Genomic DNA, 27,391 nt, shown 5'->3' with positions numbered 1-27,391 from the left:
GGATAACGGTTACAAGATGTCAAGAACGAGGGCGGGGCATCTGGGCGCGGCAGAAGTTCACATACGGGGGGCAGGCGGGTTCTGTGAGCGGTACTGGCCTCGGCGGCGCGGACCGCCGCGCGGGGGGTTACCGCCGCGGCCTCTCGACGAGGACTGCGAGCCGTTATGTCCTGCGCTCCCCTCCTCCTCGTACTCCTCATACCGCTCGACGCGGTCGGTAGCCGGCGCAGGAGCATACTGCGGTTGGGCGTAGAACTGGGGGTGGTAGTAGTAGGGTTGGTGCTGAGGGTAATAGGGCGGGTAGGGGGCCTCCGGCGGGTAGGGCGCCGTGTACGGCTGCCGCAGCATAGGCTGTGCGTGCGGCGGGGGCAGGGGCAGCGGCCAAGCACCGGCCGCGCTCGAGTACGGAGGCGGCGGCTGCTGGTACAGTGCTCCGTTCTGCGGGTGGGGCGGCTGCATCTCGCGCGATGACCCCTGGTGGTGGTGGCCCCGCTGCTGCGGCGTGCGAGCGCGGGTGGGCGGTCGTTGGGCGTGCTGGCTGGGGGGCGCCTGCTGAGCTATAGGGGCCGGCGTGGGGGGCTGTGGCGGCTGCGGTGGTTGTGGTGCGGGCTGCGGGGCGCGCTCTGGCGGTGGTTGCGGCGGCTGGGGGGCGGGGACGTCGAGCGGGCCGAGGTTGAGCTTGCCAAACCACCCCTCCACCTCTTCAAAGGGGCAGTTGCGTTCGTCATGGTCGCCGGCGTGGCAGACGCTGCATCTAACCGGCGTGCGCGGCGTGGCAGTCTCGTTGAGGTCCGTTGTGACCGTCGTGTTGAAGAGGGCGCATTGCCACGTGTACCAAGCCCCAGCGTTGGTCGTCGGGGGGTCGCAGTAGACGGACGCCACGATCTCACCCGGGCCGTCCGCCTTGCCGACGCGGTAGGGCTTGACGCGGATGCCCTGGACGACGGCCCTCGCCATCGCCGCATAGTCGACACCCGCTCGGTCGCCGTGCTCCAGCTTCAGCAGCTTGACAAGGGCGCGGAAGGGTTCGTTCTGTAGAAACGCGGCAGTGACCCCCTTCTTGATGGTGACGTCGTACGGTATCTTGAAACCCGTGTAGGTGAGGAGGTGTTCCGGGATGCAAACAAAGACAGTATGGACACAGGCGGTGAGATCTGGGGTCGGCCAGACAAACTGTTGCGCGAGCGTCGCCATCTCGGCGTCTGTGCAGTTGTAGAGCATCCAGATGAGCGAGAGCGTCTTGCTCGCCGCGGCATCCTGTCCTTCGGTTGCGGAGAGAAGGGTGAGCCTCGTCGAGTCCAGGATTTTGCCAAAAGTCGTCCTGATCACGCGTTCAACCGCGTCGAGGTACGGCTTGTCGCTCCGTCGCTCCTGCATGAAGACCTCCAGTATGGCATGGTTTTTGCCGCTGAGTCCTTCCCACGTGTCAGCCATGGACTCGGGGAGACCGCGGAGGAGGTCCCGCGTCGATTGCGCGTGCTTTTTGGGGAAACCCCCCTCCGGCTCCGAGAGGACGTTCAGGATTCCGGCGTTGCGGAGGTACTCCGCCCGGCCTATGACGCGGGGCATGGTTGGCTGGGCCGGGGCGGCTGCGGGTGGTGCATTACTCGCAGTCAGGGTACGGGCAGTATGGGACTTGGGGCCGCCTCCGGTCGGCGCTGGAAGCGGTTCACTCGCGCGCGGCGCTCTCGCCATGCTGTGAGCCGGCGGGGCTGCCTGTCTAGCTTGCTCATGTTTCGAGCTCGTCGTGTTCATTGCGCGAGGGGGTTCCGAGGGGGCGGAGCGGAGCTCGGGCTCATATCCATCGACGTCCATGCTATCCGGGGGCGGCGGTGCTGTCTTCTCCGACATCGACGCGCGCGCAGGGGCGTGTATCGAGTCCTGGAGGAGCGCGACAGGAGGTTGCGACACGTGCTGAGGGATGGGAGAGGGCAAAGTCGGGTCGGCCGGCATGTTCTGAGCAAGCGGCGTGCCCGTCGGCAGCGCGCCTCCATTTGCGGACAGGAGCGGGAGGAACAGCTCTTGGCCCGCCGCGAGCGTCGTGTAGTAGTTGTGTATGGCGCCCTGGATGTATTCATCGAAGCCCGGGAGGGAGGGTACCGCGGCGTTCGCCTCCGTTCCGGGGGGGAGTGAGTGCGCCTGCGCTTCGAGGTGAGCTTGGGCTTGGGGGTGTCCAGCCTGCTCTGCCTGTTCTGCCCGCACCGGCATCTCAGCTTCGTCTTTGGGTAGCACGGCGTCGGTCAGTGCATTGGTCAGGTGCATTAGAATGTTCATGCTCACGGTCTGACAGGGACCAGGTGTGGTAGAAGGCGTTGGCAGTGGGAGCCATCTGCTGTTCTCCGGCGCACGGGGTGTTTCCTGCGGGATTCACTGGCAGTGCCGCCCGCTTTCCCTTCGCAGTTTGCGAGGGCTGGGGACCCGTGTCCTCGCCGCTGTCAAGCTCCGCGTCCAGGGAGGCCGTCCTCAGGCGTTTCTTAGACTTGCGCACTGTGACGGCCGGGACACGGCGGGGCTGGGTCGTGGCACCGAGCCGTGCTTGGGTCGCGGCGCTCTCAGAGACGCCAGCTTGCGGTGTGAGCGGCGGGGCGTTGCCTCCTGTTTTGGTGGGGAGGCGAGGCCATCCGTCGCCGACGGGGTGGAGGGGGAAGGAGACCTCTTCGGGCCGAGTGTGGGAGAAGGGGTGCCCCAGGTTACGAAACTCACTTTGTTTGCCTTTCGGCGTAGGCGTGATGGTCTCCGGGTCATGAGGGGAAGCGTTCTGGTGTACGCCCGGGTACGTCGGGGACGCGTTCGGGAAGCAGGGCATACGCCCCGGGTTGAAGTCGGTGATGTTTGGGAGTGGGTCGGAAAATTCTGGGTTGTCGCTATGCGGGGAGCCTTCGCGGCTGCTCGAGAGCGGGAGGTCGACGGGGCAGGGCGAGCCCACAATTTCCTCCGGTATCGTGCGGCGGTAGGTTCGGTGATCCATGGCGCGAAGGAGCTCGGTGGGCAGCAGGAGGGGAAGGGGGACGTGCGACGCGGATACTGAGGGGCTCACTCACTCTTAAATCCATCCTCGCACATGCCGCGCGCCCCGATGCAGTCGCGGGTACGCGCATCTCGCTCGGTTCAGGTGGTGGGGATCGCGGTGGGGAGGCAGCAAGGAGAGAGGCGTCTTTCCATTGCTGTAGCGTCCCTTCCCAGTTTGGTGGGGCGGGACACGAGGCGGGGCCGGCCACATTCTCCTTTAGGAGATTCGGCGGTCGGCCGGCCCGCGGCACGTTCGATCGCAGCCCCGTCAGTCCCTTTGTCGTTCAGCACTTGCATTCTTGCAGTCTCGTCCGTCAGTTGTCACACTTTGTCGCCTCGATTTGGGCATGCTATCTTTCCTTGGTACGTTCCTCGGTCACAAACAGGCAGAGCCCTTGGGATTCGAGTTCTTCACTGACGCGCCCGAGGGTGGGAAGTTTCTCGTGAAAAGGCGTGGGAGTCAATTTCTCAGCAGGGCTCGTGCGACTTGTGGGCGCCGTTCGTTCTCCCGTACCCGCACTTTATGGGTCCATATTGCGTCAGTCCCTGTGCGTTTCGCGTGGTACACTCACGTCTCGATCGTGCGTTTCTTGCATGTCCGTCCTCCTTCGTTCGGATATGTTTCGTAACGCGTCAATGCTTGTTTAGACGCATTTAGCGGCTGTTCTCACTGCTCTCGTGCTTTCATTTACTTCGGGTGCGCCGCTTTCTTCCTCGGTCATTTAGTTTGCATGCCCAGGCATTCGTGCTCTTCAGAGACAGGAGGGGCCCATTCCTCTCCCTCACACATCGATGGCACGCTCATTTTTGGTGGGTTTCTTACTAGAGCTGGTCTTTCCACCAGATGCGCTTCGGTCCGCTAGGGGATTCGCGTAGCGCTCCGCTCTGTCCACCGGCGTGGGCTCGTGCCCCAGTTTGCGCCCGCCTTCAACCACGAGACTATCAGATCGAGACGGGGGCGAGCTTAGTGCACGAGCTTGGTGCACTGGCGGCCTTCCCCGCTCGTGAGAGGCCTTCTGTTTGTCGCAGGGCAGGTATCGTTGGCTGGGCGGGTCCATCGCGTACTGCCGGGCGCGGTCGTTTAGCGGCAACATGTCATGTGCTCTCGGTATGTCAGGGTTCCGGTCGCTCTACAAATTTCATCTCCCTTCCCTCACATCGCTCTGTGCCGCACTGATGAGCCCGCCTTACTACCTAGGCCCCGTCCTCCCTTCGGTCGACTCTGTTCTCGAGGGCGCGTTCGATGTTGTACTCCCGTGGAGTGATGACGGCTTCGTGGTCGAGCGGGACGTGTCTCGTGTGGTGGAGGAAAGGGAGGGACAGGGTACGCCAAACCCAGCGCCACGCCTCCAGCTGGACGGTCACTCCTTGGCGGTGTTGTATGGTGAGGTAAGCGTAGTTGGTCGTCGAGTTCAGGTTGTCGTTCTTAACGATGAACTCTGTCACCGCCAGCTCCATACTCCGGACTCCAACGATAGGTCCTTCGACTCCAGTCCTCTCCGCGTTGTACTCCGCTTGGCCTCGCGCGCCTTGGGGGCTGCAGCCGGTGAGGCTGTGGATCACTACGCGTGCGCCGACACGCAGGGGGGACGGGGGAGGGATGACGACGTCTAGGGAGATGGTGTCTAGAGAGCGAGGGGTTCTCGGGAGGCTAGAGGGTGCCGACCCTCTCTCTTTGGTGTGGACTGGGATGGCGGTCATCACTGGTGGTGGTTGGAGGGGAAGGGGAGGCTAGGCAGGGAGACACGCCATCCACTATTTAAAACTCAGAGGGTGTTTCCATAAATTTAAAGGTCAATTCCTGGTTAGGAGGCATTCTCCTATTTTCCCTTAGAAGGTTGCTTCTCTGTGAGTTCTAACCTGAGCATGGTCTTCCTAACTATAGGGCCTGCTGGCTTAGTTGAAGCCTCTGGTGGAGAGGCAGGGCCAGGTAAAACCCCTAGGTTTGGAGAGGTTCTCTAGTTAGGGCGCCGCTCTAAGGAGACGTTTTAGGCCCTACATCTTCTCTGGGCTAGTTAGCTAGGAGCCAGGAAATTTCAGTATGCTCTGGCCACATCTGGAGGCAACTCAGGGGTTTTAGGGACATCCTGGGGTTCATGAGGGTTCAGTTCTGGGTAGGCTATATTGTGTAGCAGCGCTTGTAATTCCTGGAGAAGGGCTTAGGAATTAGGCAGGATTCTGTAAGGGAAATCTATCAGACAGGCATTTCTTTTGCCACAGGAGGAAGCGAATTGCGATTTAGAGTCTAGAAAACTGATCCGCCGCCCCAGGGCTTCAAAAATGGGGCCGCTAGCCCAGAAACTAGGTGCAGTAGGGCCAGATGATTAGGCATGGCCTCCTTGGGCTCTGGGGATCACCAGGATTTTAGTCAGCCCCTCTGCTTTAGTAGGGAGAGCTGGAACTCTAGAGAAAAGATAGACGCGCCGCTATGCGGTAGTTCGGGTATCAGCACGGTTCAATATCTCTTAGGTGTGGCAGGAAACGGATAGACACTCTACCGGGCAGCTCTGGCATGGTTGGGGCCACGGCAGTGTCAGAGCATTCATCAGCCCCGGGGCCATCATATCTGAGACGCGCCAGGCCTCGTGACTCTCCACGCGAATCCACCGGGGCAGGGCAAGACTTAGCTCTGAGTGGATCACCCTTCGAGCATGGCCGCTTCTTCATTCAGCATTTCCACGCATATTAACGCAGTCACATCGGAGTATTCGGGGTAGAAGTTAACGCGCCACTTTGCATCGGTCAAGATTGTGTTTGTTCCTCATAGTGGTCAGGAAAGACATGGGAATTGAGAAACATGCTCGTGCCATTCTCCCATGAAAGTAAGGCATTCGCCCATCCATTCTGGAAAGAAGCGGCCGCAATGCTCTCGTTGGGACAAAACAAGTAGCCTGCCGCGCCGGCTGCAGTGGGAAACACTTGCGCCGTTGAGTCGCGGCGGCCTCAGTGGCCCCGCAGAGTTAGACCGGTCGGCCGGGCAGAACTCCGCGAGAATGTGCGTACGCACTCAGGTTAAGGTCAGAACTTCATTATAGGACGGTCACTGAAGACGGTCACTCGATACTCATGCTCTGAGCTCTCTTCGCCAAGCCGCGTTCTTGCGCCATGCTCGCGCGGAAATACAGGTGTACGTCGGAGGACAGAAAACCCCCCACAGGAATAAGCCTGGGCTACAGAACGCCCCGCCAGACCCGGGGATTGCTTCGCGTGGCCTTGTAGGTTGCAGCTCGGTGGCAGCGCACTCGTTGCATGCTGCATTCTCCCTTGAAACTTACACCGACCCTCACACCTCGGGTTTAATCGGCGTAGCGGGATGCGCCTGCCCTGGCCCTCTTTGCCGTGTTCGGCCACATACTCACCCTTCCGTTCGGAAAAATCGGCGTGGATTAGCCAACTCACCCTAGGACTGTGGCACGGACGACTTGGGCTCAAGCCCGATCCGTGGTCGGGACTACCAGGTCCGCGCCAGTCGTCCGTTCAGGCTGATCTTCATTTCCCGGTGAGTTCTGGGCTTACCAGGGACGTCCTCTCTCCCTCCTTGCGCCCGCGCGCTTGCTTGATACCCGTTCGCCATGGCAGGGCCACCACGCGTGCAATATGGAGGGGAAATGGTGGAGAGAGAGGAGGCGCGACCCGGCTGGACCCTTCTAAACGTTCGTTACATCAAGATAGCGGGCAGCGCACCGCGCGCGCCTTGTCTGGCGCCCTGGGCGATGCTTGATCCGGCCCCGGGATGGTCAGGCTGTTTGCGGACAGGCTGGATTGGTCGGCGTATCTTCCCAGGCCGGTCAATGCCGCCGTCAGAGCTTGTTCGCTTGCGCCTTCGAGCGGGGCTTTCCAGGATCTTCCTTCGCAATCGCTCCTTTCGATTCGGCCGTCGGTCATCAGTTCAGAGGTCCTGCGCGATGCCGGGGCAGTGTGGTGGCAGCGACGGTGGTGGCGGGAGGCAAGAGCGACTGATGTTTAGCGCCCACCGCAGCATGCTCCCGATATGGGATGTGCATCTTATCTCGATCAATCTGATCTAATCTGAAACTGGGCGTCTATTCTTTGTTTAGCGCCCACTCAGCCTCGGTCGCATCTTCTCGTACTCCGTTTCTCGAGCAGGTGTTAGTATATCTCCACTGCTCCTGTACACCCTTGGTGTCTCAGTCCTCTGCTTGGAGTCGCAGGCATCCACGCGTTTCGGTGGGCATCCGCCAGGTGGGCAGGCATCCGCTCGGCGGGGCATCGGTTTGACCCGGTGTGTACACGTCATCCACCTCTCCTCACTCTATTCTCCCCCTTTTCTTTGCCTGGCCCGACGTCGCGTGTCTCTGGCCAGTCTACACTCCTGAGGGCTTTACCCGGCATACTTTACCTTGGCCCATAAGGGTCTCTCGCCTTCCTCACGCCGGGGCAGGAGCGTGGGAAAAACGTTGATTGTGGTGGTCCGAGTTCAAGTTGCCCCCCCCTCTCTCCGCTCACTCGACGGTGCTGCCACTGCTCGATCGCCTGTCCTGCCTCCGTCCAGTGCGTGCTCTCGTCCGAGCGCATGTCCCAGCTTGTGCTCTCGTCCCTGCTGCTGCCTCGTCTCCGCTGTCCGCACTCCGTCGTTCCGCGCGCTCTCTCCCTGCGAGCGGTGTGCGTGCGAGCGGTGCGCGACGATCTGAATCAGACTGGCCAACGGTCGTCTTCATCCAGGTGCGCTCGCAGGCCCATCCGATGCGATCCGCACTGACAATCTGCGATTCACAGCTCTCCCGCCCTGTAATTTTTAAACGCCGTCTTCCCATGGCGCAGTACGGGCAGACTCAGCCGTACAGATCCTTTGTACGCACCGTCCTGTCATCCTCGTGACGGTGTTTCACAAACCTTGCAAAACCGCGTCTCTCGCAGAGCCGACAGTATCGCCCTCTTCAACCCACTCTGCCATCCCCGGACCTCAACGCCCCCGGTCAGGACGCCCAGGGGACGTTCACAACACCCAGAGGATGACGACCCTATGTGCGCTAACGCGCCCTCAACGTCTTTCGACCGTGATGCCCGGTGCACCTAGCAGTCCGCGTATCCCGTTCGCGCCGTCTGGCATCATGCCTTTTGCATGAACTCGCGTGCGACGTCCACGACGGCGTTGGGCCGAGGATGGACTTCATCGAGGTGCGTTTACAGCTTCTCTCGGCGCGAACTGCACTCACAGCGGCCGATTTACAGGCCGCCCGCGTACTACACGGCACGCACCTGCTCCCGCTCTTCCCGCACGGCCCTCCGTCCTCTTGCAATACATACACGGGTATCGTCTGAACGTGCCAGCCGTGGCGTGGGCGGCGCTCGGCAAAACTGCGACGCCAGTGGCACGAACACGCCAAACCCACGGGCGCCCCCGATATCGCAGTGTACCATCCGCAAATCTCGGCGCCCCCATTCTACAAGCTCAGGGGAGGTTCACCACGCCTGGATCCAAACGTCTCTGCGTGCGCCAAGGTGCCATCGACGTCCTCCGCACGTAGGGGCCTGCGCACCGAGGCGACACCTCCGACCGTCCTCCGCCGTCTCCCGCCCCGCCGCTTCCATCGGCACTCGCAAGCTTAGCGTTCACGTAAAGAGGCAGCATGACGCTCTAATCGAGTGCGTCCGCAGCTTCTGGCCACGCGAATTGCGCTGACGACGTCTCATTTATAGGCCGTGCGCACTTTAAATCGCAAATATCCGCGCCGTGTCGCGCGATACGCGGTGTGATGACCACAGAAAATGTGCGCATACACCGTGGCAGTATGCCCACCGCGGTGTTTATCGCGCAACTCGGAACTGCGGCGTCGACGTCGGGCCTGTCCTCGGCTCGCCCTGGCGCCCAACAACACTGTTCCCAAACCGCGTCCCTCGACGTCTCCGCCTGGCGAGCTGGATATATGCTCACCACACCCCTGCGAACCCGTGGGTACACGCACGAAGACGCCGCACGCGTCGTACGTGCGGGACACCGCCTAACCGCCTGGGATGCGAAGACCGACTTCCGCCCGTCCTGCCGGCATCTCGCCTCCGTCGACGCCCGGCACTTGTATATGGCACGACGTGCACCGTGCTATCGTCGCATCAGGTAGGCTCCCAGCGTACCGACACGCGAAATGCGCTGACAAACTTGGATTTTCAAGCGGCTCTAGTACAAAAAATGGTACCACCGACGCTATTCCCTCCATGGCGACCGCCCCGCCCTTTTTCCGACGTCATAGAACAGCCCAATGGCGTATATACGACGCCCGGAGCGTACATCGATGTCGGGAGGGCGTACGTCAGCACCGGCTCCGGTCGCCTGGGCCACCCTCCCCCACAGCCCGCAGGCTGCGTCGCGCCGCCTCCAAACGCTCCAGATACGTACGCCACGCCCGCCTGACGCACCTCTCCGAAGCACGAGCGCACTGCTCACGTCCTGCGTGCTGCACGCTCCCGACAAGATCGCCGCGACCACCGCTTGCAAGCGCGCTCGCGCCCTGGCATCGTGTCCAGCGCGCTCAAAACATATGATGCACGTTCCCCCGCACCGGGGCACATATACCCGCGCAGTCTCGCGCCGATCCGCGCTGAAAAAATCTGGTCAGTCACGGGCGATTTCATGGGTGATCCCTGAAACGCCGCAAAGAAATGGGCGTCCCGGCAGCCCCTCGCGTCCCGGCAGCCCCACCACTGGGCACGCACCCCACGGCGCACTCTGCACGCCGATCCACGTCGGCGTCGCCGTGTCAACGCGTGTGGAACGAGCACGGCAAGCTTGGCGGTTGCCGCCCACCGCGCGGCTCCCGCCTCTCCCGCGCCCCAGCATCGTCTCCGGGACGCCCAGAAACGCGGCAGCCGCTCCCGTGCACCAGAACGCACTCCCCCAGCGAGTTACGTGGCGATCCGAGGAGAAAAAATCGGGCGCATTTCGCTCGATTTCATTGGTTTTTAGGCCTCGACGACGGAAAAATGCGCGTCCCCGCCCCGGAACGCCTCCTCCGGCGGCAGGATCTGGCACGGGACGTCCTTGGCACGTTCCACGTCGGCCCTTGACGTGTTCTGGCGCGCCCGACGGGGTCGAACCGTGCACGTTTCGCGGCGAGCTGGAGGGGACCGGCCCTCCAAGCACCTTGATGCGGTCCACGGGGCGCCGCGCGCGCACCCATCTGTGAGCACTGTCAATGTGGAGTGCGTATGCGACAGCAGCGGAACACTCACGCACCGAATGCGCTCGATGAGCATGCGGAGTCCGCCGGCGCCGTCGAACACCCCATGTGCACCGGGACCGGGCCCAGTGCACAAGCGAGCGGCCGGCGTGCCGCGCGCCTCCATCTCCGTGCGCGACGCTCCAGGAGACGACACCACCGCTGTCGTGTCCAGTCGCGAGGTTTTCGCTGCCAGGCGGGAGCGGCTGAACTACAATGTGACGGGCGCGCACGCGCACGCGCACGCCTGACCTCACCTCCGTCTCCTCCCAACCGACGGCCCACCTCTCCTCTAGCGTGCCAACGCCCCCGCAACCGCACGCGAGACGAGGGAGCCCGTGCAGGCTTCCGGTCGTACGTACGTAGATACTGGTATCGTAGTCTATCCGTATCCTGTTCCCCCGGGCCGCCGCCGTCGACCCCGGCTCCCTCGTGCGCCGTCTCTACCTCCGCGCCGCCGTTGTGCTGCCATGCGCACGGTGCACTGCTGCACGTGTAGGTAAGCCATCTGGGTGCCCGCGCGAGTTCCGGGCTGTCGTGCTCACCTGCGCGTACTGCACCTTCGATCTCGCCCTGCAAGTGTGGCCGGAAGCCGAGTTCGCGTACACCGTCGACGGGACGGCGCGGGCGGCACGGGGGAAGGACTATCGGAGACGGTGAGCAGCACTGCGCGCTCGCCGAGGATAGAGAGCGTACTCACGGCGTGCAGGATCGTCGTAAGGTGCGTGCGCGCTGCTGGGCGGCGTAGCTAGCACATACCACCGTGTTCGTGCGCGACGTCTTTCGCGCTCCCGGCGCTGCGGCGTCGCGGTTCGCGACGCACGTCTGCGAGTCGTATCCGCTTCGCGACGGCATACTGCGGAGAGCGATCGAGGTTAGTGGCAGCACTACGTGTTCGGAGTCGGGGCAGACATGCTTACCGCAATCGTGCCCTACAGATCTCCCGGGTTCCGGTGAGCGCGAGACGGCGCGGAGGATGTAACAACGGTTGAGGCAGGTACGAGGCGAGACCTACGATTGCATGAGTGGATATCCATTGCGCAAACAATGGGCTGCCGGGTCTCACGAGAGGTCGGACCGTAGGACAGAATGCGCGCAGTGTGCTCGCCCTACGTGCTCCCGGTGCACGGTGACCTGCGATGGCATACGCGCGCGCATACGTCGTGTTCATGCCGTGGGAGGCCCCACGGCGGAGATCAGTATCTGTGCCGACAAATCATGACTTCCTACCTTTTTCGGGGCAGACTGTACACCGCATGCGGCCGTACCTTCGAGCTCCCTGCCGACCATGCCCGAGATCTTGCGCTTCTTGATTGCTCGAGGGGCGGGCTACGAATGAACAGGTAAGTGAGATGCTGCCAGTATGTTGCTACTGACGTACCTCTTGTGCCCGCTTCGATGCGAACTGCAAGTAGCTGGTGGGGGAGATGGAGAGAGCAGGCGAGAGGGAGGGACAAGGGTGAGCATGTCCGCATCGCGCCCGCGCCCGCTTGCGTATTTATACGGCTGTACTTCAGGGCCGTTCCGATTCTTCGCATCGGTTCATGGTCCGTGCACCGACCGTGCACCGGAGCCAATTCATCCGAGTCTCAGTCTGTCGCAAGGAAACGTGCGCATCACGCTGGCCTTACGAGACGGCCGGAGGCATGCACCGAGCCCGCTGGGCGGGGCACCAACCACGGAGCGACACGACAAGCCGAGCACGACAGGGCCAGCGGGGATGATTCCGCACGGACATGATGTGGGAGCACAGGCATGGCAACGCGGTGCGGAGCATCGTGGCGCGTTGGCCTCGACTTGAGGGTTGCGCTCGCTTCGGAGAGTGGGCGGCGGGCGCCCAGTACGCGAGGTATCAAGAAGGTCCTCATTTCAAGCGGGCGCAGGTACCATCGTTGCGAGGGAAGATACTGGAAATGGCGAGTACGCTTGTTTCTGTACCGGCAGGGGTTGGAACGGCAGCAGCCATGCATTCCGGAGGCCCGGCGCGAAACAGCAGGGATAAACTTCTCCGGACCTGATGGTGTGTGGAGCTCGCGGATTGTCCGGTGCCTCGGTATGCTCAGTTCGCAGGGTGTCGACAAATATATTTTGCAAGGACAACACGACAGAGCACGATGAATGCGTGCGTCGGAGTGCCTCGACGGTGGCGGCTCGAACCTTCTTACCAAAGAAGGCAACTGCTGGGCGGCCACAAAGTTAGTTCTCACCGCTATGCTTTGCTTACAAGCTCACTCTTGCGCTCGCTTCACGAACGGAACCAGCTCGACGACTTGGTAGCAGCATGTACCGTGTTGACTGCCGATTAACACCGCACGCGGCAATGACATCTCTGCAGATCTCGACCGCACATTCAATCGAAAGCGCCGGCAACCCTGGCGGAAGTGCATCTCAGATTTACGGACGGCAAACGTTCATGCACCCGGACGTTCACGTAAAACAGAAGAGAGCATGTGTTCTGTTCCAATGATGAGTGCTATGCGTGATACAGACCTACCAGGCAGAGCTGGAGGAGGTCAGGAATAATAGTGTGAACATCATTGTGCTGCACACACCGAAATTCCTGGCTCCTCGAGCTCTGAATGAGTGACCTTGAGCATTTTCTGGGAGGCCGTATATGATCAGTGTGCAATGGCTTCGCCCAAGTCATCCATAATTACGGAAGCGGGAAAACTAAAATGAGGCGGGTTGCCACTTTGATTGCAATCCACTCAGAATATTCACACATATGTCCGATCACACCGCACACCCATCCAGGCATTATGATTGGTCCAGCACAGTAAAGTAAACAGCGAACTACAAGCGAGCGGTGGCAGAATTAGATTGGAAATGAGCAAATCTAACCACACGCACCCCGAAACCGTGCCGTCTGCCGTGATGCTCCCACTGCAGGCGTACCATCCTGCACGCAGCACAGCACTGGACCGCAGCACAGCACTGGACGGATACGGCCGTCCAGGCAGCCAGAACCTCCAAGTCCCTGCCACGCTGGCTTTGCCACGCACGTTCCTCCTCATCCTCCATCCTGCTCCCTGCTCCCCTTCCCTGATCCAACTCATGGTACCCCCCTCACTAACCATCCCTTTGGTTGACAAGTCCGTCAGCTTTGGCATCAGAAGAAGCCTTCTGGAGCATTTCAGTCAACACACTTGCACCTTGAAACCTGGCCTGGCCTGGCTTGTGCACCTTTCAGGCTGCAGCACGGCGTTGCTTGCCTCACGGTGGCCAGGGATGCAGGCCAGCTGACCGGGCACTTGTACGGTGAGCAACATATCTCAGAATACTGCTATCGCCAGTCTGGTCTCAAGCAATGCAACATCCTCGTGCAGCATGCGCACCTGGGAGCTCGCGCGACTGTGCAGCGCAGTCTCCGGCGTACACGGACCATCCACGGACGTTGTGCACCCCTGCCAGGACCCGTCGAAGATGCTCCCATCGTGCAAATTTACGCTGCACGACCCCTCGTTGTGCTTATAGAGATGAGAACAACACCCCAGGCATGGAGCGCCCACCGCGCGGCTCAAGATCATCCTGGACTTGCTTGTGGATGTGCGGACCTGGTAAGCCACTGACCTTCTGCTACTCCGCCCTCATGAGCTAACTTGTTGTATGCAGGGCGTGTCTCATCTCGTGCAGCACCGCAGCAAGCGGCCCATGCCATCGCACGACACTGATGCAAATTCTCAAGTACGATGTATATTCCCGTGCGAGGAGCGCGCGGCGAGCGCAAACATGCACGCACCGGCATCCCAGGCACGCGAATCCATGCACGCGCACTCGCTCGAGGGCACGCACCATTTCTCCCCCGCCTAGACCTGTTCACACCGGAAAGGAAAGCGTACCTACGTCGCAAGCACAATGTGCCCAATGCATGTCCCAGACGCACTCGGAGAGGAGTGGTTGATGGCAAAGGTGAGCTACTGGTTCAGGGTTCATATGCATCACGCATCAAGTTAACTCACGGTGTTCATGCAGCACGAGTGCAGCCGCAAACAGTCCCTGGCTTGAAGCTTGAGAGCAGTCGGGTCTTGGCCTGGAACAAATGTCGTTCCGGCCAGCAGAGACACGGGCGTGCCCAGCGCGGACTTGTCCTGTGCGTCGAGTGTCCCTGATGAGATCCCGAGGACACGAGGGAGGTGAGAGCGTTGCCTGCCTCACAGAAAGCTCCCGGCAGACACACGCGTCTCTGCTCACCTTTCCCAATTGGTACGCGGCCTCCCGCGGTGGCGACGCGATGTTTCTGGTTCGTTAAATGTTCACATTCACCGGTGCACGGCAAACGCTAACGTTGGCTCGCTTCCCGTCCCGAACTTTATACAGGCGCAGTTGAGCGAACACGCGCCGTCTCCGCAGGTTGCAGACAGCGCGCGGGGATTTATGTGCCGCGGAGAGCGTGGCGACATCGAAAGCGGGCCCCAGAGCGAGAGCGAGCGACAGCGGCAGCAGCGCGGGGACGGCAGAAGCGGAGTGGCAGCGCGGGACTTGGCAAACTCGCGCGAAGTCGAAATAGGCGCCCTTGCCTGCCTGCTTGTGCTGAGCGGGCCGAGTGCTCCGGACGCCTCCGAGGCTTTGTGAGGTCCAATGCATGAAGGGCGCCGTCTTGCCTTCTCATCCCGCACGACACTCTTTCCAGCCAGTGTCGAAGGGACGATGAACGTCGCGGGGGGAGAAGTGCCCTACAAGGGCTTTTGAGCGTACAGATAGTCTCCGGGATGCACTCCGGTAAGCCATTTGTCCGTTTTGGCACCTACCGTCAACTGACCATGATCTTCATGTTGAATCATGTAGCGAGGATGATGCGGCGGCGCTTTCGGGAAACATCGCGTGCTACACCCGCGGTTGCGAGCTCATGTTTCCCGCCACCGTGCATCGCATGCGACGCGTTCGGCAGGCTTCGGAGAGTATAAACAGGTGAGCATCCGATTCCTACCTGTTCGGAATGCGGTAGCTAACTCGACAGGGGACTTTGGCGCGGGACAGTGACGCGCACGACGTCGACGCATCTGCCGCTCAGCTTGAAGACTCTGCCGGGTGTCCATTTCGGCGCGCGGTGACGACGCACACAAGTGCTCTTATCTCTTCCGCCCACGCACCAGGTTATTTGCGCCCTAAATACGCGCTGACAGGGACGCAGCTGAGCCGCACGCGCGTACAGTCGAAGAAGGTGCGTACTAGTACCGTGTTTGTGTTGTGCGGTTTCCTGCTGACGTGTGGGTTGGCAGACGGCGGATTGGATGGCGATAAACACAGAAATCGACCGCGTCGCAGCAGGAGAGCGTGAGAGCAAAAGCGGCACGAGTGGCGGGAGGAAGGAGAGCTGGCCGCGACGAGCGACCTTGGAGTTTCGAGTCGTGTCAGAATAGGCGCCCGCGTCCCCCTGCGTGCGCGAAGTGTCGTGGACGGCGGCGGTTCCGTCTTTGCGGCTGAATCTTGCGCGTACAGGGTCCTAGTACTGTCCATAGTGCACAATGCGATTTCTGTGGTTTTCCTACCGTCTGAATTGCGAGAACGAGCTCGCAGCTCCGACCACTCACCTACTCTCGACGCTCTCCGGCGCCAGCTATCTGCTCACCTCGACGCCCAGCGTCAAATACCCACCTACCCTCGACGCAGAGTCCGTAGTTATTTCCCTAGCAGTACATCCCGTCGGCCAGATCCAGCGACCGCCCCGAGATACCGAGTCGGCCAAGCGAGATCCAGCACGGAGCGCCCCCGCGACCGGCGCATCCCGCCATTCTTCATAATCGTGAAGGGTCGTGCAATTCCAATCTACAAGTCAAATACAGATCGAACACTCGGGCTCCTCATCGGCCCAGCCCATACCCGCGCGACTTCGTGCTCCCGCCCAGCCCCCCATCCGTGGACGCCCGCACGCGCTTTTCCACGTCCGTCACCTTCGTGTCCAGCTCGCGCACCGCGCCGTCGATCCACTGCAGGCTCTCGAGGTGGCTGCTCAGGATCTGCGCAATCTGCCCGATCGCGTCCTCGCCGCCGTCCTGCGCCTGCCCGCCCTGAGCGCCGCCCGCGGGTAAAGAGAGCCCGTTCACGGAGTCGATCATCTGCATGAGCGAGCCGGAGAGGTCGTCGAGGTGCCCGTGCAGCTCTGTTGCGAGCATGTAGCTGTGTGCGCGGTCAGCGTCAGCATCAAGGGGGTGATGAAATACTACGTACTTCTTGTCACGCTCGGTGTCGGCGGGGCCGGTGTCGAGCGCGCGGAGACTGCTGCCCTGGCCGCCGAGGATCTCCTCCGTCGACTTCTCATACGCGTCGAGGGTCGAGGCGAGGTCCTTCTGCTGCTGCTCGATGTGGTCGAGCGACTGGTCGATGTCGTTCTGTTCCCGCTCAGCCGCGAGAACCGTAGCGTACAACCGGGCGAGCTGCATGTATAGCGTAAGGACGAGCGGTCAAAAGCATACACAGACACGCTCACGTTGTTCCCGTTCTCGATCAGCGCTCGGTCCCACACAGCGACCTCGCCCGCGAACTTCGTGAACTCGCGGACGTGCGTCTCCAGCTCGCTCGACCACCTGTTCACAATCTCCTCGATGGTCTTACCGCGCAACATCGATGGAGGCGGGACGGCGATAGTGGGAGCTCCGGGGGCTGCTGACGCGCCCGGGGCACAAGCGTTCGGTGCAGTGGCTGCGGTCGACGGTCAGATGGTGAATATCTCGACAGAGCGCGGCAACATACCTGTGGCACCATCTTTGGGCTTGTCAGCGGCCGGTGCAGTCGCGCCCGTGGCCGGAGCTGTAGGGTCATCTGGCGTCAACATGGGTCGGTACGTTGAGTGTCAAGGTTTCCACTAACCCGTAGCGGCCTTCTTATCTCCAAAGAGGTTGAACGGTGCAACTGCAGGTGCTGCTGCGGTTGTTCAGCACACGCCATCGCAACGAAGGTCGAGCGCTCTCACCTGCTGCCCCATCTTTCTTTTCTTCTGGCTTGGCCCCGAACAGACTCGGCGCTGCGCCTATACATACGGGAACTAACGTCAGGCTCCATTATGTCATGGCATATTTGTGACGTACCGCTAGTAGCGCCTGCAGTTGTGGACGTATCCTTGTTACCCCCGAGATTGAAGGCGGGCAATGTAGGTGCAGCAGGAGCGGTACCAGTCGCGCCAGCTGCAGGCGTAGCGGTCGATGTTGGTGGCTTGGCTCCGAAAAGTCCGCCGCTGAACAGACCACCTGAGGGCGCTGCCGGAGCCGCACCTGCAGCTGGCGCCGCGCCTGCGCTGGGTGCAGCGGTGGTGCCTTGCGGGTCTGCAGGTTTGGGAGGCAGACCACCGAAGACTGCCGGTGGTGTCAATAAATGCGCGTGCAGTTGATAATGAACATCACATACGTCCGCCCCCAGTAGCCGGTGTCGAGGAGGTTTGGTCCGCGGGTTTCGCGCCAAACAGACCCCCAGACGGAGCCCCGCCGAACGGCGTACTGCTACTGGTATTCGTCGCTCCGGCCGCGCCAGTGGTGTTCGTCGCCCCTCCGCCTCCAAACAAGCCTCCGCCAGCAGCAGGCGCAGCACCGCCGCCAAACAATGAGCCCGCCTGAGGCGCGGCCCCAGCAGCGGGCGTAGCAGGCTTCGCACCAAAAAGCCCACCGCTCGGCGCGCCGCCACCGAAGAGTCCGCCCGTCGCACCCGTATTCCCCGCTGCTGCTGGTGCATTTGCCGTATTCGAGGCAGGAGTCGAGCCGAACGCGCCGCCGCCAAACGCACCGCCGCCAAACGCGCTGCCGCCCGTCGCCCCCGCATTCGTCCCTGTTGTTGGTGCGTTCGTGGTGCTTGAGGGAGGGACCACGCCAAGCGCGCCGCTGTTAAATGCACCACCGCCGAATGCACTCCCGCCGAACAACCCGCCAGGAGGGGCCGCCGAGCCGGCCGCCGAGCCTGCCGCGGGGGCTCCAGTAGAGGACGCGTTGGTGTTGTTGCCAAAGATACCGCCGCCGGGAGCGGATGTGTTAGTGGTGGTTGACGATCCGAACAATCCGCCTCCTGGTGCTGGGTTGCTGGAGCCGCCTCCAAAGAGGCCGCCACTAGGAGCGGAAGAGTTTGAGGTGTTGCTAGAGCCAAAGAGACCTCCTCCTGCCGGCTTCGCTATAGCATGGGTGTGAATGATGGTACGCGAGACATGGCACGGATGCACGCACCACCAAAGGCTGAACCACCACCGCCGAAGAGATTGCCTCCAGATGCTCCTGCTCCAGCTGCTGGTGGTTGCCCAAAGAAACTGCCTGCCGCAGGCGTGGAGTTCGTTGTTCCTGTGTTCTGGCTGTTATTTGCGCCCGAATTTTGACCAAAGAAACTCATGGTGGTACAGAAAAGAGGAGCAAGAGCGAGTACAACGCGTGCGCGAACGCGGAGACGCGCCTCCCAGTCACGTGTGCCACTCGGCGCGTGTCTCTTCCCGTCGAGTGTCGGAGTCCTCCGTTGCGCCTTCAGCTTCAGCTGCGACGATGACAAGGGATCTATTGAATGTGGGTAGAAACTGGAAATTTATAACAAATCTTCGTGAAAAGCGTGGTACAATGCAGCAAGTATGAGGTCGTTAATGTAGACAGGTATACCGTGTGTCGAACTAATAGATCCATAGGTAACAACACCTCCGAGCCAAATGGGTATACACTACTGAGGCGGAGACGACGCTGGCGGCTGTCTCCTCCGCTCCGGATGGTGGTAGTACGTGCTGTACCGCTTCCCATGGCCCGGCGAGCCCGCCGTCGCCTGGTACCCGCCCTCAACGCCCGGGCTGTCGCGCGGGCCCACCTCCGAGAGCGTCGAGTTCTGCAGGTCCCCGTAGTCGTCCGAGTCGCTGTCCCCCGCGTCCTCCTCCATCCAGTCCTCGTCCTCGGGCAGCATGATCACCCCAGACGCCGCGTCGAAGCTCAGCCGGTGCCGTACCTGCGTGCTACCCGTTTGCCGGTGCCCGTGTGGGCGGGGGCGGGGACGCGGCGGTGCGTCCTCCCATGGGTTGCCCAGCACGGAGCGATCTGAGGGCGCGACGTGCTCGCCGCCGGGGGATAGCGCCTGCTCCGCGCTCGAGCTGCTGTCGTTGCTCGCCTGGCTTGGCTGCCGCAGGGTCTCGCGGTGTACGCTGTACTTCTTGCGAAGTGTAAGCACGACTGCGGGCGTGCCATCGTCGCCTGTGTCGCGATGTCTGTTCAGGCTCTGGCCTTGCTTAATGGGCAGCCATGGGACGGGGAGCACGCCGGTGATGGCGGGGTGACCGTATCTCCGCTTTCCGGTACTGAACAGAGGTCAATACTGTAAGAGGTCCGGCGCATAACGGCACTCACTTGAGCACTCCGCTATACCAGTTCGCCATTGGTGGTTGAGACTGTGTAGAAGCTTCAAAATCGAAGGATCATGCGTGATATAAACCGAACTCACGTAGTCTGTGCGCTCGTCTTCGGGCGCGACGTACAAAGTCTCGTCGTTTTGTGCATACCGACGCCGGTTCAAATTGCTGCATGAACATTGTCAGCACCTCAATCATAACTCTCCAATCCGCCAACACGCACCTCTGCGACCACGTCACCGGGTGGCCTTCCCTGAGCCGCATCACATCCGCACTCTCCTCTCCACGCTCAACCTCGTGCACCGAGCTCAAGCTCACGTACTTGCTCAGCGGACGGAACTGCTTGTCCGTGTAGTACCACCACAGGAGCGTGCCGCCGAGCAGCGGGGCAAGCAGCGACGCGAGGATGAACGACTTCTTCAGGATGAACAGCCCGATCATGAAGACGATGAAGATGAGCACGCCCCAGATGAGCCGCACGAACGTGATCGGCCATGCTTGGCCCTGCGACTCGTACGGCTTGTAGAAGACTAGCGGGGCGGATGTCAGGTGTGGACCTAGGGAGAGGATGGAGAACATACCGAAGAGGAGCTTGTACTTGTACACGACGTAGGCGACGCCAAAATACACCGCGCCGAATACGAGAATGAGCGGCTGAATGACACTGTACAGCAGAGTTATGACGAAGATGAGGATTGCTTGCGGGTATACGATGCCGTAGTTGATCATAGGTGGTGCGTTGAGCTCGGCGAAGTCTGTATGCTGTTAGAACCATTAAGTCCATCAATTGGGAGAGCCTACTTACCGCGTGGCGTCCGAGTGATGAAGAGGCGGTAGAACATTCTTGGAATGAGAATCCCGAGATTGAGCAGCTGCAGCGGCATCAAGCCAATACCTACGTCCCGCAGCGGTGAGATACCGTACTTGTGGCCAGGAAGACGGCTCTCGTACCTTGAAGAATTACATAGGACACGAAGAAGTGCCTTGCTTTACCTGCCGCTAGTGCATCTGCTAACTTCTCTATACCCTTGGCTGGAGAACTCGCGAGGTCCCGTACCAGCTGCCAGTAAGTACTGGCCACAAGGAAGATGAAGACGACGTTGACGAGCAGGAAGAGGAAGTATCTGAGGATATCCCGTAAGCATTGGTCTATCGTATGCGAGAACTGTCGCTCACTTCTTCATGATCGAGAATTCAATCCAGCTCCTCGCAGGGAGGCCCTGAATGAGCGTCAACGCTGTTACGACTAATGTTAATATCACATCTTCGAAAAATACTAGACCACGCACCTTCGAGCAAGAACGGCAGCGTCGCATTCAGCGTGATAACGCCCACCGACGGCAGCGAGTTCTGCACGATCGCCGCGAGGTGCTCGTTGCGCTCGATCATCTGCGCGAGCCACGGCATCGTCTTCTTGATCTCCGAGTAACTGAGCAGACCCGCGAGCGCCGTGATCGGGATGAACCAGAAGAACTGCAGCACGACCATCGCGCCCATCGTGAGCCACTCGCGCACGAGTGCGCCCGCGGGCGGGTGCGAGATGCTCGACCACACGATGTCGCGCGGCTCCGGCGCGAGGTGCGTGAGGCACTGCGTCGGGTGCGGCGCGTGCACGGCTTGTGCGGCGACTTGCTGTTCGAGGGAGTGACGGTGAGCGCTGTGAGTTTGCATGGGATGGTGGACGACGTACTGCGCTGGACATCTTCTCGAAGGTGACGAAAGCGACGTGGGACGCCTTGAAACGCCCGCTGCGCCGCCGCTTCTTCACGAGCTCGTCTGCCTCGCGGAACTTCTGCTCGTAGTATTCTAGCGCGTCCACTTTGCGCGTGAACCACCCTGGCCGGACGGTCGGCCTTTTCCGGTTGGGGAGCACGAGCTGCTCCGGCTGGCTTTCTATTGAGGCGGTATCTGTGTCCACCAGCGGATGGTTCGCAGTGGTAGTCGGGGCAATCTGGCTGGGGTTTCCGAGGTAGTCAACCCAGGCAGACTCAAGCTTCAAGAGCGCGTCAGTGCGCAGGTCCAGTAGCCTCCTCAGTGAACCAACTTCCCGAGAGACATTGACGCTCTCGACTCGCAGGTCCATCTGTTCGAAGTATTCCGCCAACGCGGGCTCAGTCTGGAGATGCGGCGGCAAGTGAGAGACCATGACCGTCCGCGCAGGTACAGAGTGTACGAGCTCCAAGGAGAATAGCTGGCGAGAGCGTATGAACCGTTTGAAGTTCTTGTAGATGGCGCGCAGGGCAAGGATTGTGAAAACGTAGGTGAAGAGCAGGTGAACGGAAAGGTAGGAATTAGCATCGCTGAGCAGGTCCCACCAGTTGTCGCCGGCAGATGGGGTCCCTATCGGTGGAGGGTCCAAAGAAGAGATGAATGCGAACCAGCCACCTCCCGCGTCCTCTCGGCCATCTCCAATGTCAATGTTGTTCTGAGTGCATCAGTTTGGCGTGGTTTCTCGTGCATAAGAGAGGATATACATACCTTTAGGTTGATAGGCATGAGGATAGCAATGGCGAACACTGAGCAGCTCGCGAAGAGCCAGAATGACATCTTCAAAAAGCCTAGGAGCTAATGAGGTCACGAAGGTGAGGACAGACAAAGAGGATATGTGACAGATGATGGGCCACATACGACTGCAGCATCGAGGCCAACTATCTGAAGCACAGTGAACTCGGAGATTCTGATTGTAGGTATGATCCAGCCGAAGAACGCCTGGGCCTGGTGAGCATGAGCCTCGTGCGGGGAGAAACCTGAGGTAGCACTTTCAGCAAATGCGGACAGTATATATGCTATGCGACGCACCCTTGAGCTTCGTCCGCGGCGCGAAGAGAAGCGGCCATCTTGTGCGGCAGTAGGAAAAGACAAGAAAGGACACGAGCCCGATAGTGATTGAAAGCGTGATCTGGGTGACAAACCATGGCCCCTCAAACTTGACTGAAAGGAACGCGTTCAGTGTAGCCAGGGTGGTAGGTTGTAGGTGTACGTACGGGTCGGTGGCGAGCCCGGAGGGAGAGTCGGATTGTCGTCGCCAGGCGTGTCGGTATCGTTAAATGCACGAGCAAGCAGGCGTAGGCCAGAGTCCCAAGAGGGAGGCATGTTTATGAGACAAGCCGCAAAGCTAGATGAGCGTAAGAGGGAGAGAGCGCATCCGCCAGTTGGCTGCAGCAGAATGCGAGGTCGATGGTGGCCACCAAGAGAGAGCGTCTGCGGTGAGCCTGCGGCTTAGCGCCTGTCGTCACGGTACACGTGAGGGACGCGTCCGCATAGACGCGCTGGATCAGGACTAGAGCGCCCGGCGCCCCGCTCACTTGAACTTGAACCTCTTCCATCTCTCGGTGTAAACGGCGGCAGCCTCTCTTCTGCTCTATTCCCTATAGCTACACTGTTACGCGTCTGTCTCTTTCAATCCACCGCAACGTTCACAATCTCGCTCGAATCCCAGCGGGATGCCTTCCGCTTGCTTTTCGGTGCTAGCATGCAACGAATTACTTCGGAACATCTTGCGATATCTTACGGAACCCGAGGCAGACGACCAAGATGAAGGACGGCAAACGCTCGCATCCCTAGCGAGGGTTTGCAGAGCAGTCTCGCCCCTCGCATTAGCGACCCTCTGGGCACGATTGGACAGCATGAACCCGATCGCCTCGCTATGGGAGTCTGTGCATACCAGGACCGATGGCGTCACTGTGTGTATGCTCCTATGTGGTTGATTGACACTGCTGACAACACTCCTGGCAAACTGCATCCGCTCTTCAGACACGCATGGGCGAATATATGCGTCACGTCCGAGATATCCGAGTCAAGTCTGGAACGATCTCACCCTCGCTACTTTCGGAGCTCGCTACGCCCCTACTACCAAATCTAAGACGACTTGACTGGGTGATTCCTTTCAAGGCTACCATTCAGCCATTTTGGCCTTTGATCGTCCCTTCCCTTACTACAGTGCACGTGGATGTCTCCTTAGACAGCTCGCCATTGCAGGATGCCGAGTTTCTCGCGACGCTATTGGACGGGCTGGACACTATCGCACGTCGATGCGCCTCGCTGACCACAATAGAGATTCTGTGGATCTACGGCTCCCTCTTACCATCTTCTGCCGCCGTCTTGGATGCGCTATCCTCCTTGCTCAGCCTCAAAGCATTATCCGCTACCACAAACGTCATCGCAACCCAAGAGGCACTCCAAAAGCTGTCCAAGCTCCCATCCTTGCGCTCCCTCCAAATTTGTCACTGCGACCAGACCAACCTCGACGGCGTCGACTTCGTAGCTGCAAGTTCTGGCTTCGAGTCTCTTCAAGCCTTTTCGTTAGAAGGGCCATCTTCTCTCGTTCACAACCTCTTGGATGGGATGCCTCGCTGCGGTGTTCGGCAATGCACTGTCGCTTTGCAAGGCTATGCTCGAATACGCCACCAGGAGATTATCACCGAGGGCATCGCCCGAAAATTTGGTCCGTCTCTGGACACACTCTCCCTGTCGTTGCCCTGCGACTTCCAGGACATAGATTACCAAAGAATCACCCGTCTTTCCGTCACCATTTTCCATACCCTCCGGACCATCAACCTCGTAGATGTGCGTTTGGCATGGTTGGAGGCGGACAAAATCTCCGATGCCCTATGCGAAGACCTGGCAGCCTCATGGCCGCGTCTCCGCGTGCTTCATCTAACGCCCTTCGAAAGCCCGACCAATTTACCTTCGTCCGGCACCACACTTCGAGGCTTGCGCCATGTCGCTGAGCGCTGCCCTGCTCTCGAGGAAATGCGCCTGCAAGTTGACGCGACGGGAGACCACTGGGCAGATGAAGCGGGATCCGTACCGGCAGAGCGGCCGCGAACACGTGCAGTCTCCTTGGACCTCATTACCTCCCCGGTCACGTCCCCCGAGGCCGTCGCGATCTACCTGAAAGCATGCTTTCACAGGGTTTCTGAACTCAGCTTCAGTCGGGTCGAAGCGCGGATGTATAGGTGCGGCGATAGGATCGCTGCGTGGGATAGGTTGTGCGCTCTGCTTCTGTCGGATGACAAGGAGTGATTGGGAAGGGTATCCACGCTCTAAGGGGCTCCTCTATCGAGGCTGCGATGACTCACCGCTTGCTCATATCCTGCGACTCCCAATCCCCCGACATCACGACACATTTTCTCTAGCACCTATACTCAGCCCGGAGCACGATGCGGCGAACGTCCCACTGTCGACAAGCACCCTATTCCTACTCCCGCCCGAGGTGCGCACTGCGATCGGCCTGGAAGACATACAAGACGCGTGTGCGCACATGCAAGGGGACTAGGCGCTGCGCCACTCGGCGGACATACATAGTTGGCGGAGCCGTGCTGTTTGGTTTGTTTGTTATCATTTTGGATGTGCTGCGGTCTCGGAACGCGTGCTTCTTATTTATTACTTATGTGTATCTTATAGATGTTTGTATCAGCGAGTACGTATATAAAAATTACATTTTATCCATACTGTATACCAGAGCTTCGTCCGGCGGTTGCCAGACGGCTACTTTTGAATATTTACTGGCTCGGCTACAGGCTTGCAGTTGATTTTACGGAATTCCTCGCGTCCGCAACCTGTTCGGACACCCTGACTCAATCACTCCCTGAAACGTTCGTTCGTACAAGAGTTGTCTGTGTTCCTCGTAGCTGCCGTGCCCAGCTACACGGTACACGTGAGGGACGCGTCTGCATAGACGCCCATTACACCCACGCTGCATTCGTGTACTCGGGCGAGACAGACGCTTGCCGACTCGCCATCTGTCAAATACATCAAACGAGTCGCCCATGTCTCGTTAAATCTGCGCCACCACCATTCCGCTCTTGAGACCATGACGTTAACGACCACTCTGGCACACCCAGACACGACATTGGCCTCTCCCGCCAGTGAAAAAGATGTGGACATTTCTACCGGAGTCCAGGAGGACATCGTTTCCGAAAACAAGGACGGTCTACTGGAAAGGTACGCTCGTCCAACCGCAGCCTCCGCGCCCATATGTCGCATACTGTCTAACTGTAAATCGTATTAGCGGGACCTCCGACGACACATATATCACCATATCACATCTTAGGGATTCTACGCTGGCGCCAGGTTGGGCGACATATGTCCACCCTCGCGGAGCCATTTACTGGATGAACGCCACTCATCAGGTTGTCGTGGATGATGACATCCGCGAACCGTCTTCCTTAAGGAGAGCCAACGAGTTCTGCGCCCAGTGTTCTCAGCTCGCTCTCCCGGAAGGCATGGAGGCGCACATGATTGGCGGCATGGACGCATCCTTCTGCCTCTTCGTCAACCACAAGCAATGCGTCGCGGGCTACGAACTTCCTAAAGTCAGAAGCAGTGCCGTCAGAGATATGTCTGTTAATGCTCGTCAGTAAAACCTGTGTACGTGCAGATTGCCTGTAGGCCTAACAACGCTTCTCCGTGCGTGTCGCAGTGATGCGCGGGAGACGGCTATACTGGAATTTCGTGAGCTATCACCCTTCACACCGGCCATGTCCACAGCAAGGCTTCGACGAGGCTATTGATGCACTGCGCTCCTATCATCACGGTGGGTTCACTGGCCTATAATCACCTCATTGATCGCTCACGATTATGTCGTTTACAGAACATATGAACGTTGGCATGCGGTGTTTCGCTCCGTTCTCCAAGTCGGAGTGTGAAGAACTTCTAAGCATACTGAGAAGCGCAAGGCGTGAGTTGCCTCCCCTAAAGATGACCGCATCGACCAAGCTACAGCCTAATAGATGAGGAGCGGATATTGCCCTCCACCATCGCCCTCCTCGGCTGGGTATTGAAAGACGTTTGTACGTACACCCTCCAACTCTCCTCACTGACAACCCACTGAATCGTTCATCTACAGACAGCTTCCGGACCGCAGACAAGTATGGGCAGGTGACGCGCGACCAGCTCAAGTCGTACCGCGAAAGCATCTGGCAGGCACCCGAGCTCACGCGGGAGCCGTCGACGCTCGCGCGCGTCGTCCTCACCTGCCTCATAAACGGCCCATTCTTCGGCATCCCGACGACGTACCTCGCGCACGTGAAGAGCGCGAGCGAGTTCCGCGGGCACCTTGCGGGCCTCAAACAAAGCTGGGAGTCGTACACGCTCCAGCTCGTCAGGGAGTACTCCGACTTCATTCTCATCGTAAGCCTTCCGTTCGGACGTTCGTCCGCCTCTATTTACTCATCCTACTCTTCTGATCAGGCAACCGTGTTGCTGTCGTAAGCAAAGACCCCGTCTATTAGCTGCCCCCGCTCACTGCGAATACCAGCGCGACCGTGGGCCTCCTCACGATCAACGACATAAGCGAAGCGACCCGCGTCGCCGCGATGCTCTCTGCCTTCTGTGCGCTCGGCAGCATGACCGTCGGCGTCTTCTTCGTCTGGCGCCACCAACGCAATACGCGCATGCCCTCTTCGGTGCGTCCTATTCACCTCAATTCTGCGGTGCGCCCTCTAGCTCATGTCTCTGCATCCGCGTCCTTACCCTGCCTTACCCTACTCCCCTCTTCGTCCCTTGCCCCCACATAGTTCTCGTATCTGCATAACGCACGAAACAACGCGCTCGGCCTCTCGGGCCACGCGCTACTACTAAGCCTGCCGCCCGTGCTGCTCGTGTGGTCGATCGCGGGGTTCGCGGGGTCCACGCTCGCGTACGCACTGCAGGACACCACACGCGCGACGACGTGGCTGCTGCTCGGGCTGTTCGCGGTCGTGCTGGGCGCGGTGATGGCTGGGGTGTACACGTTCTCGACGATCTGGCACTGGCAGTCGCAGGACGCGTGGTGGGCGGGCGTGTTCAGCTGGCGCGGGTGGCGGAAGAAGAGTAAGGAGCAGGCTGCTGCCGTTTAAACAGTTATCGGGACGGACAAAAATGGAGTGGGGGCATGTGTATATGTGTATATTGGATGTCTGTTCCCTGGCTG

At 60.0% G+C, this 27,391-nt stretch overlaps 7 protein-coding genes across 7 annotated transcripts; 3 read left to right on the top strand and 4 right to left on the bottom strand.

Moving 5' to 3' along the window:
- Positions 1-57: 57 nt before the first annotated feature.
- On the bottom strand, positions 58-2,968 carry TRAVEDRAFT_44060 (uncharacterized protein; the record flags this gene model as incomplete). The annotated part of the gene is made up of 2 exons (XM_008036790.1): positions 58-2,219; positions 2,281-2,968. The coding sequence occupies 2 exons, from the start codon at positions 2,966-2,968 to the stop codon at positions 58-60; spliced, it is 2,850 nt and encodes a 949-aa protein (XP_008034981.1).
- Positions 2,969-4,203: 1,235 nt separating this feature from the next.
- Positions 4,204-4,710, bottom strand: TRAVEDRAFT_44059 (uncharacterized protein; the record flags this gene model as incomplete). The annotated part of the gene is made up of 1 exon (XM_008036789.1): positions 4,204-4,710. One exon carries the CDS (start codon positions 4,708-4,710, stop codon positions 4,204-4,206), a length of 507 nt encoding a protein of 168 aa, XP_008034980.1.
- A 2,754-nt stretch (positions 4,711-7,464) lies between these two features.
- TRAVEDRAFT_26904 (uncharacterized protein) lies at positions 7,465-10,251 on the top strand. The gene is made up of 5 exons (XM_008036576.1): positions 7,465-7,692; positions 7,747-8,148; positions 8,203-8,616; positions 8,671-9,085; positions 9,141-10,251. Exons 1-2 carry the CDS (start codon positions 7,544-7,546, stop codon positions 7,760-7,762), a joined length of 165 nt encoding a protein of 54 aa, XP_008034767.1. The 5' UTR covers positions 7,465-7,543; the 3' UTR covers positions 7,763-8,148; positions 8,203-8,616; positions 8,671-9,085; positions 9,141-10,251.
- A 5,734-nt stretch (positions 10,252-15,985) lies between these two features.
- TRAVEDRAFT_18009 (uncharacterized protein) lies at positions 15,986-18,488 on the bottom strand (the record flags this gene model as incomplete). Its single annotated transcript, XM_008036522.1, has 9 exons — positions 15,986-16,301; positions 16,353-16,558; positions 16,612-16,823; positions 16,875-16,931; positions 16,992-17,042; positions 17,095-17,151; positions 17,210-17,473; positions 17,526-18,275; positions 18,329-18,488. The coding sequence occupies 9 exons, from the start codon at positions 18,486-18,488 to the stop codon at positions 15,986-15,988; spliced, it is 2,073 nt and encodes a 690-aa protein (XP_008034713.1).
- A 173-nt stretch (positions 18,489-18,661) lies between these two features.
- On the bottom strand, positions 18,662-22,626 carry TRAVEDRAFT_162213 (DUF221-domain-containing protein). Its single transcript, XM_008037092.1, has 14 exons — positions 22,461-22,626; positions 22,276-22,407; positions 22,105-22,223; positions 21,955-22,041; positions 21,167-21,901; positions 20,766-21,108; positions 20,653-20,713; positions 20,428-20,600; positions 20,282-20,371; positions 20,058-20,231; positions 19,700-20,006; positions 19,569-19,644; positions 19,475-19,515; positions 18,662-19,425 (listed from the first exon to the last, which is right to left on the bottom strand). Exons 1-14 carry the CDS (start codon positions 22,567-22,569, stop codon positions 18,804-18,806), a joined length of 3,069 nt encoding a protein of 1,022 aa, XP_008035283.1. The 5' UTR covers positions 22,570-22,626; the 3' UTR covers positions 18,662-18,803.
- A 476-nt stretch (positions 22,627-23,102) lies between these two features.
- On the top strand, positions 23,103-24,501 carry TRAVEDRAFT_44055 (uncharacterized protein; the record flags this gene model as incomplete). The annotated part of the gene is made up of 2 exons (XM_008036788.1): positions 23,103-23,159; positions 23,230-24,501. The coding sequence occupies 2 exons, from the start codon at positions 23,103-23,105 to the stop codon at positions 24,499-24,501; spliced, it is 1,329 nt and encodes a 442-aa protein (XP_008034979.1).
- Positions 24,502-25,291: 790 nt separating this feature from the next.
- Positions 25,292-27,317, top strand: TRAVEDRAFT_44054 (uncharacterized protein; the record flags this gene model as incomplete). Its single annotated transcript, XM_008036787.1, has 9 exons — positions 25,292-25,422; positions 25,490-25,833; positions 25,901-26,014; positions 26,072-26,158; positions 26,211-26,270; positions 26,327-26,610; positions 26,671-26,687; positions 26,738-26,885; positions 26,997-27,317. 9 exons carry the CDS (start codon positions 25,292-25,294, stop codon positions 27,315-27,317), a joined length of 1,506 nt encoding a protein of 501 aa, XP_008034978.1.
- Positions 27,318-27,391: the final 74 nt, after the last annotated feature.

This window comes from Trametes versicolor (assembly GCF_000271585.1).
Source record: "Trametes versicolor FP-101664 SS1 unplaced genomic scaffold TRAVEscaffold_3, whole genome shotgun sequence".
NCBI lineage: Eukaryota > Fungi > Basidiomycota > Agaricomycetes > Polyporales > Polyporaceae > Trametes > Trametes versicolor.
This window is presented reverse-complemented; position numbering and strand designations above follow the sequence as displayed.

What these genes read in the sequence shown, in the direction of transcription:
- TRAVEDRAFT_26904 (XM_008036576.1), top strand. Translation starts at nt 7,544, where the DNA reads ATGTCCCAGCTTGTGCTCTCGTCCCTGCTGCTGCCTCGTCTCCGCTGT.
- TRAVEDRAFT_162213 (XM_008037092.1), bottom strand. Translation starts at nt 22,569, where the DNA reads ATGCCTCCCTCTTGGGACTCTGGCCTACGCCTGCTTGCTCGTGCATTT. An exon ending in CAAGTACAAGCTCCTCTTCG is followed by an intron (nt 20,007 to 20,057) that starts GTATGTTCTCCA and finishes CCGCCCCGCTAG; the next exon opens with TCTTCTACAAGCCGTACGAG. An exon ending in CCGGTGACGTGGTCGCAGAG is followed by an intron (nt 19,645 to 19,699) that starts GTGCGTGTTGGC and finishes ATGTTCATGCAG; the next exon opens with CAATTTGAACCGGCGTCGGT.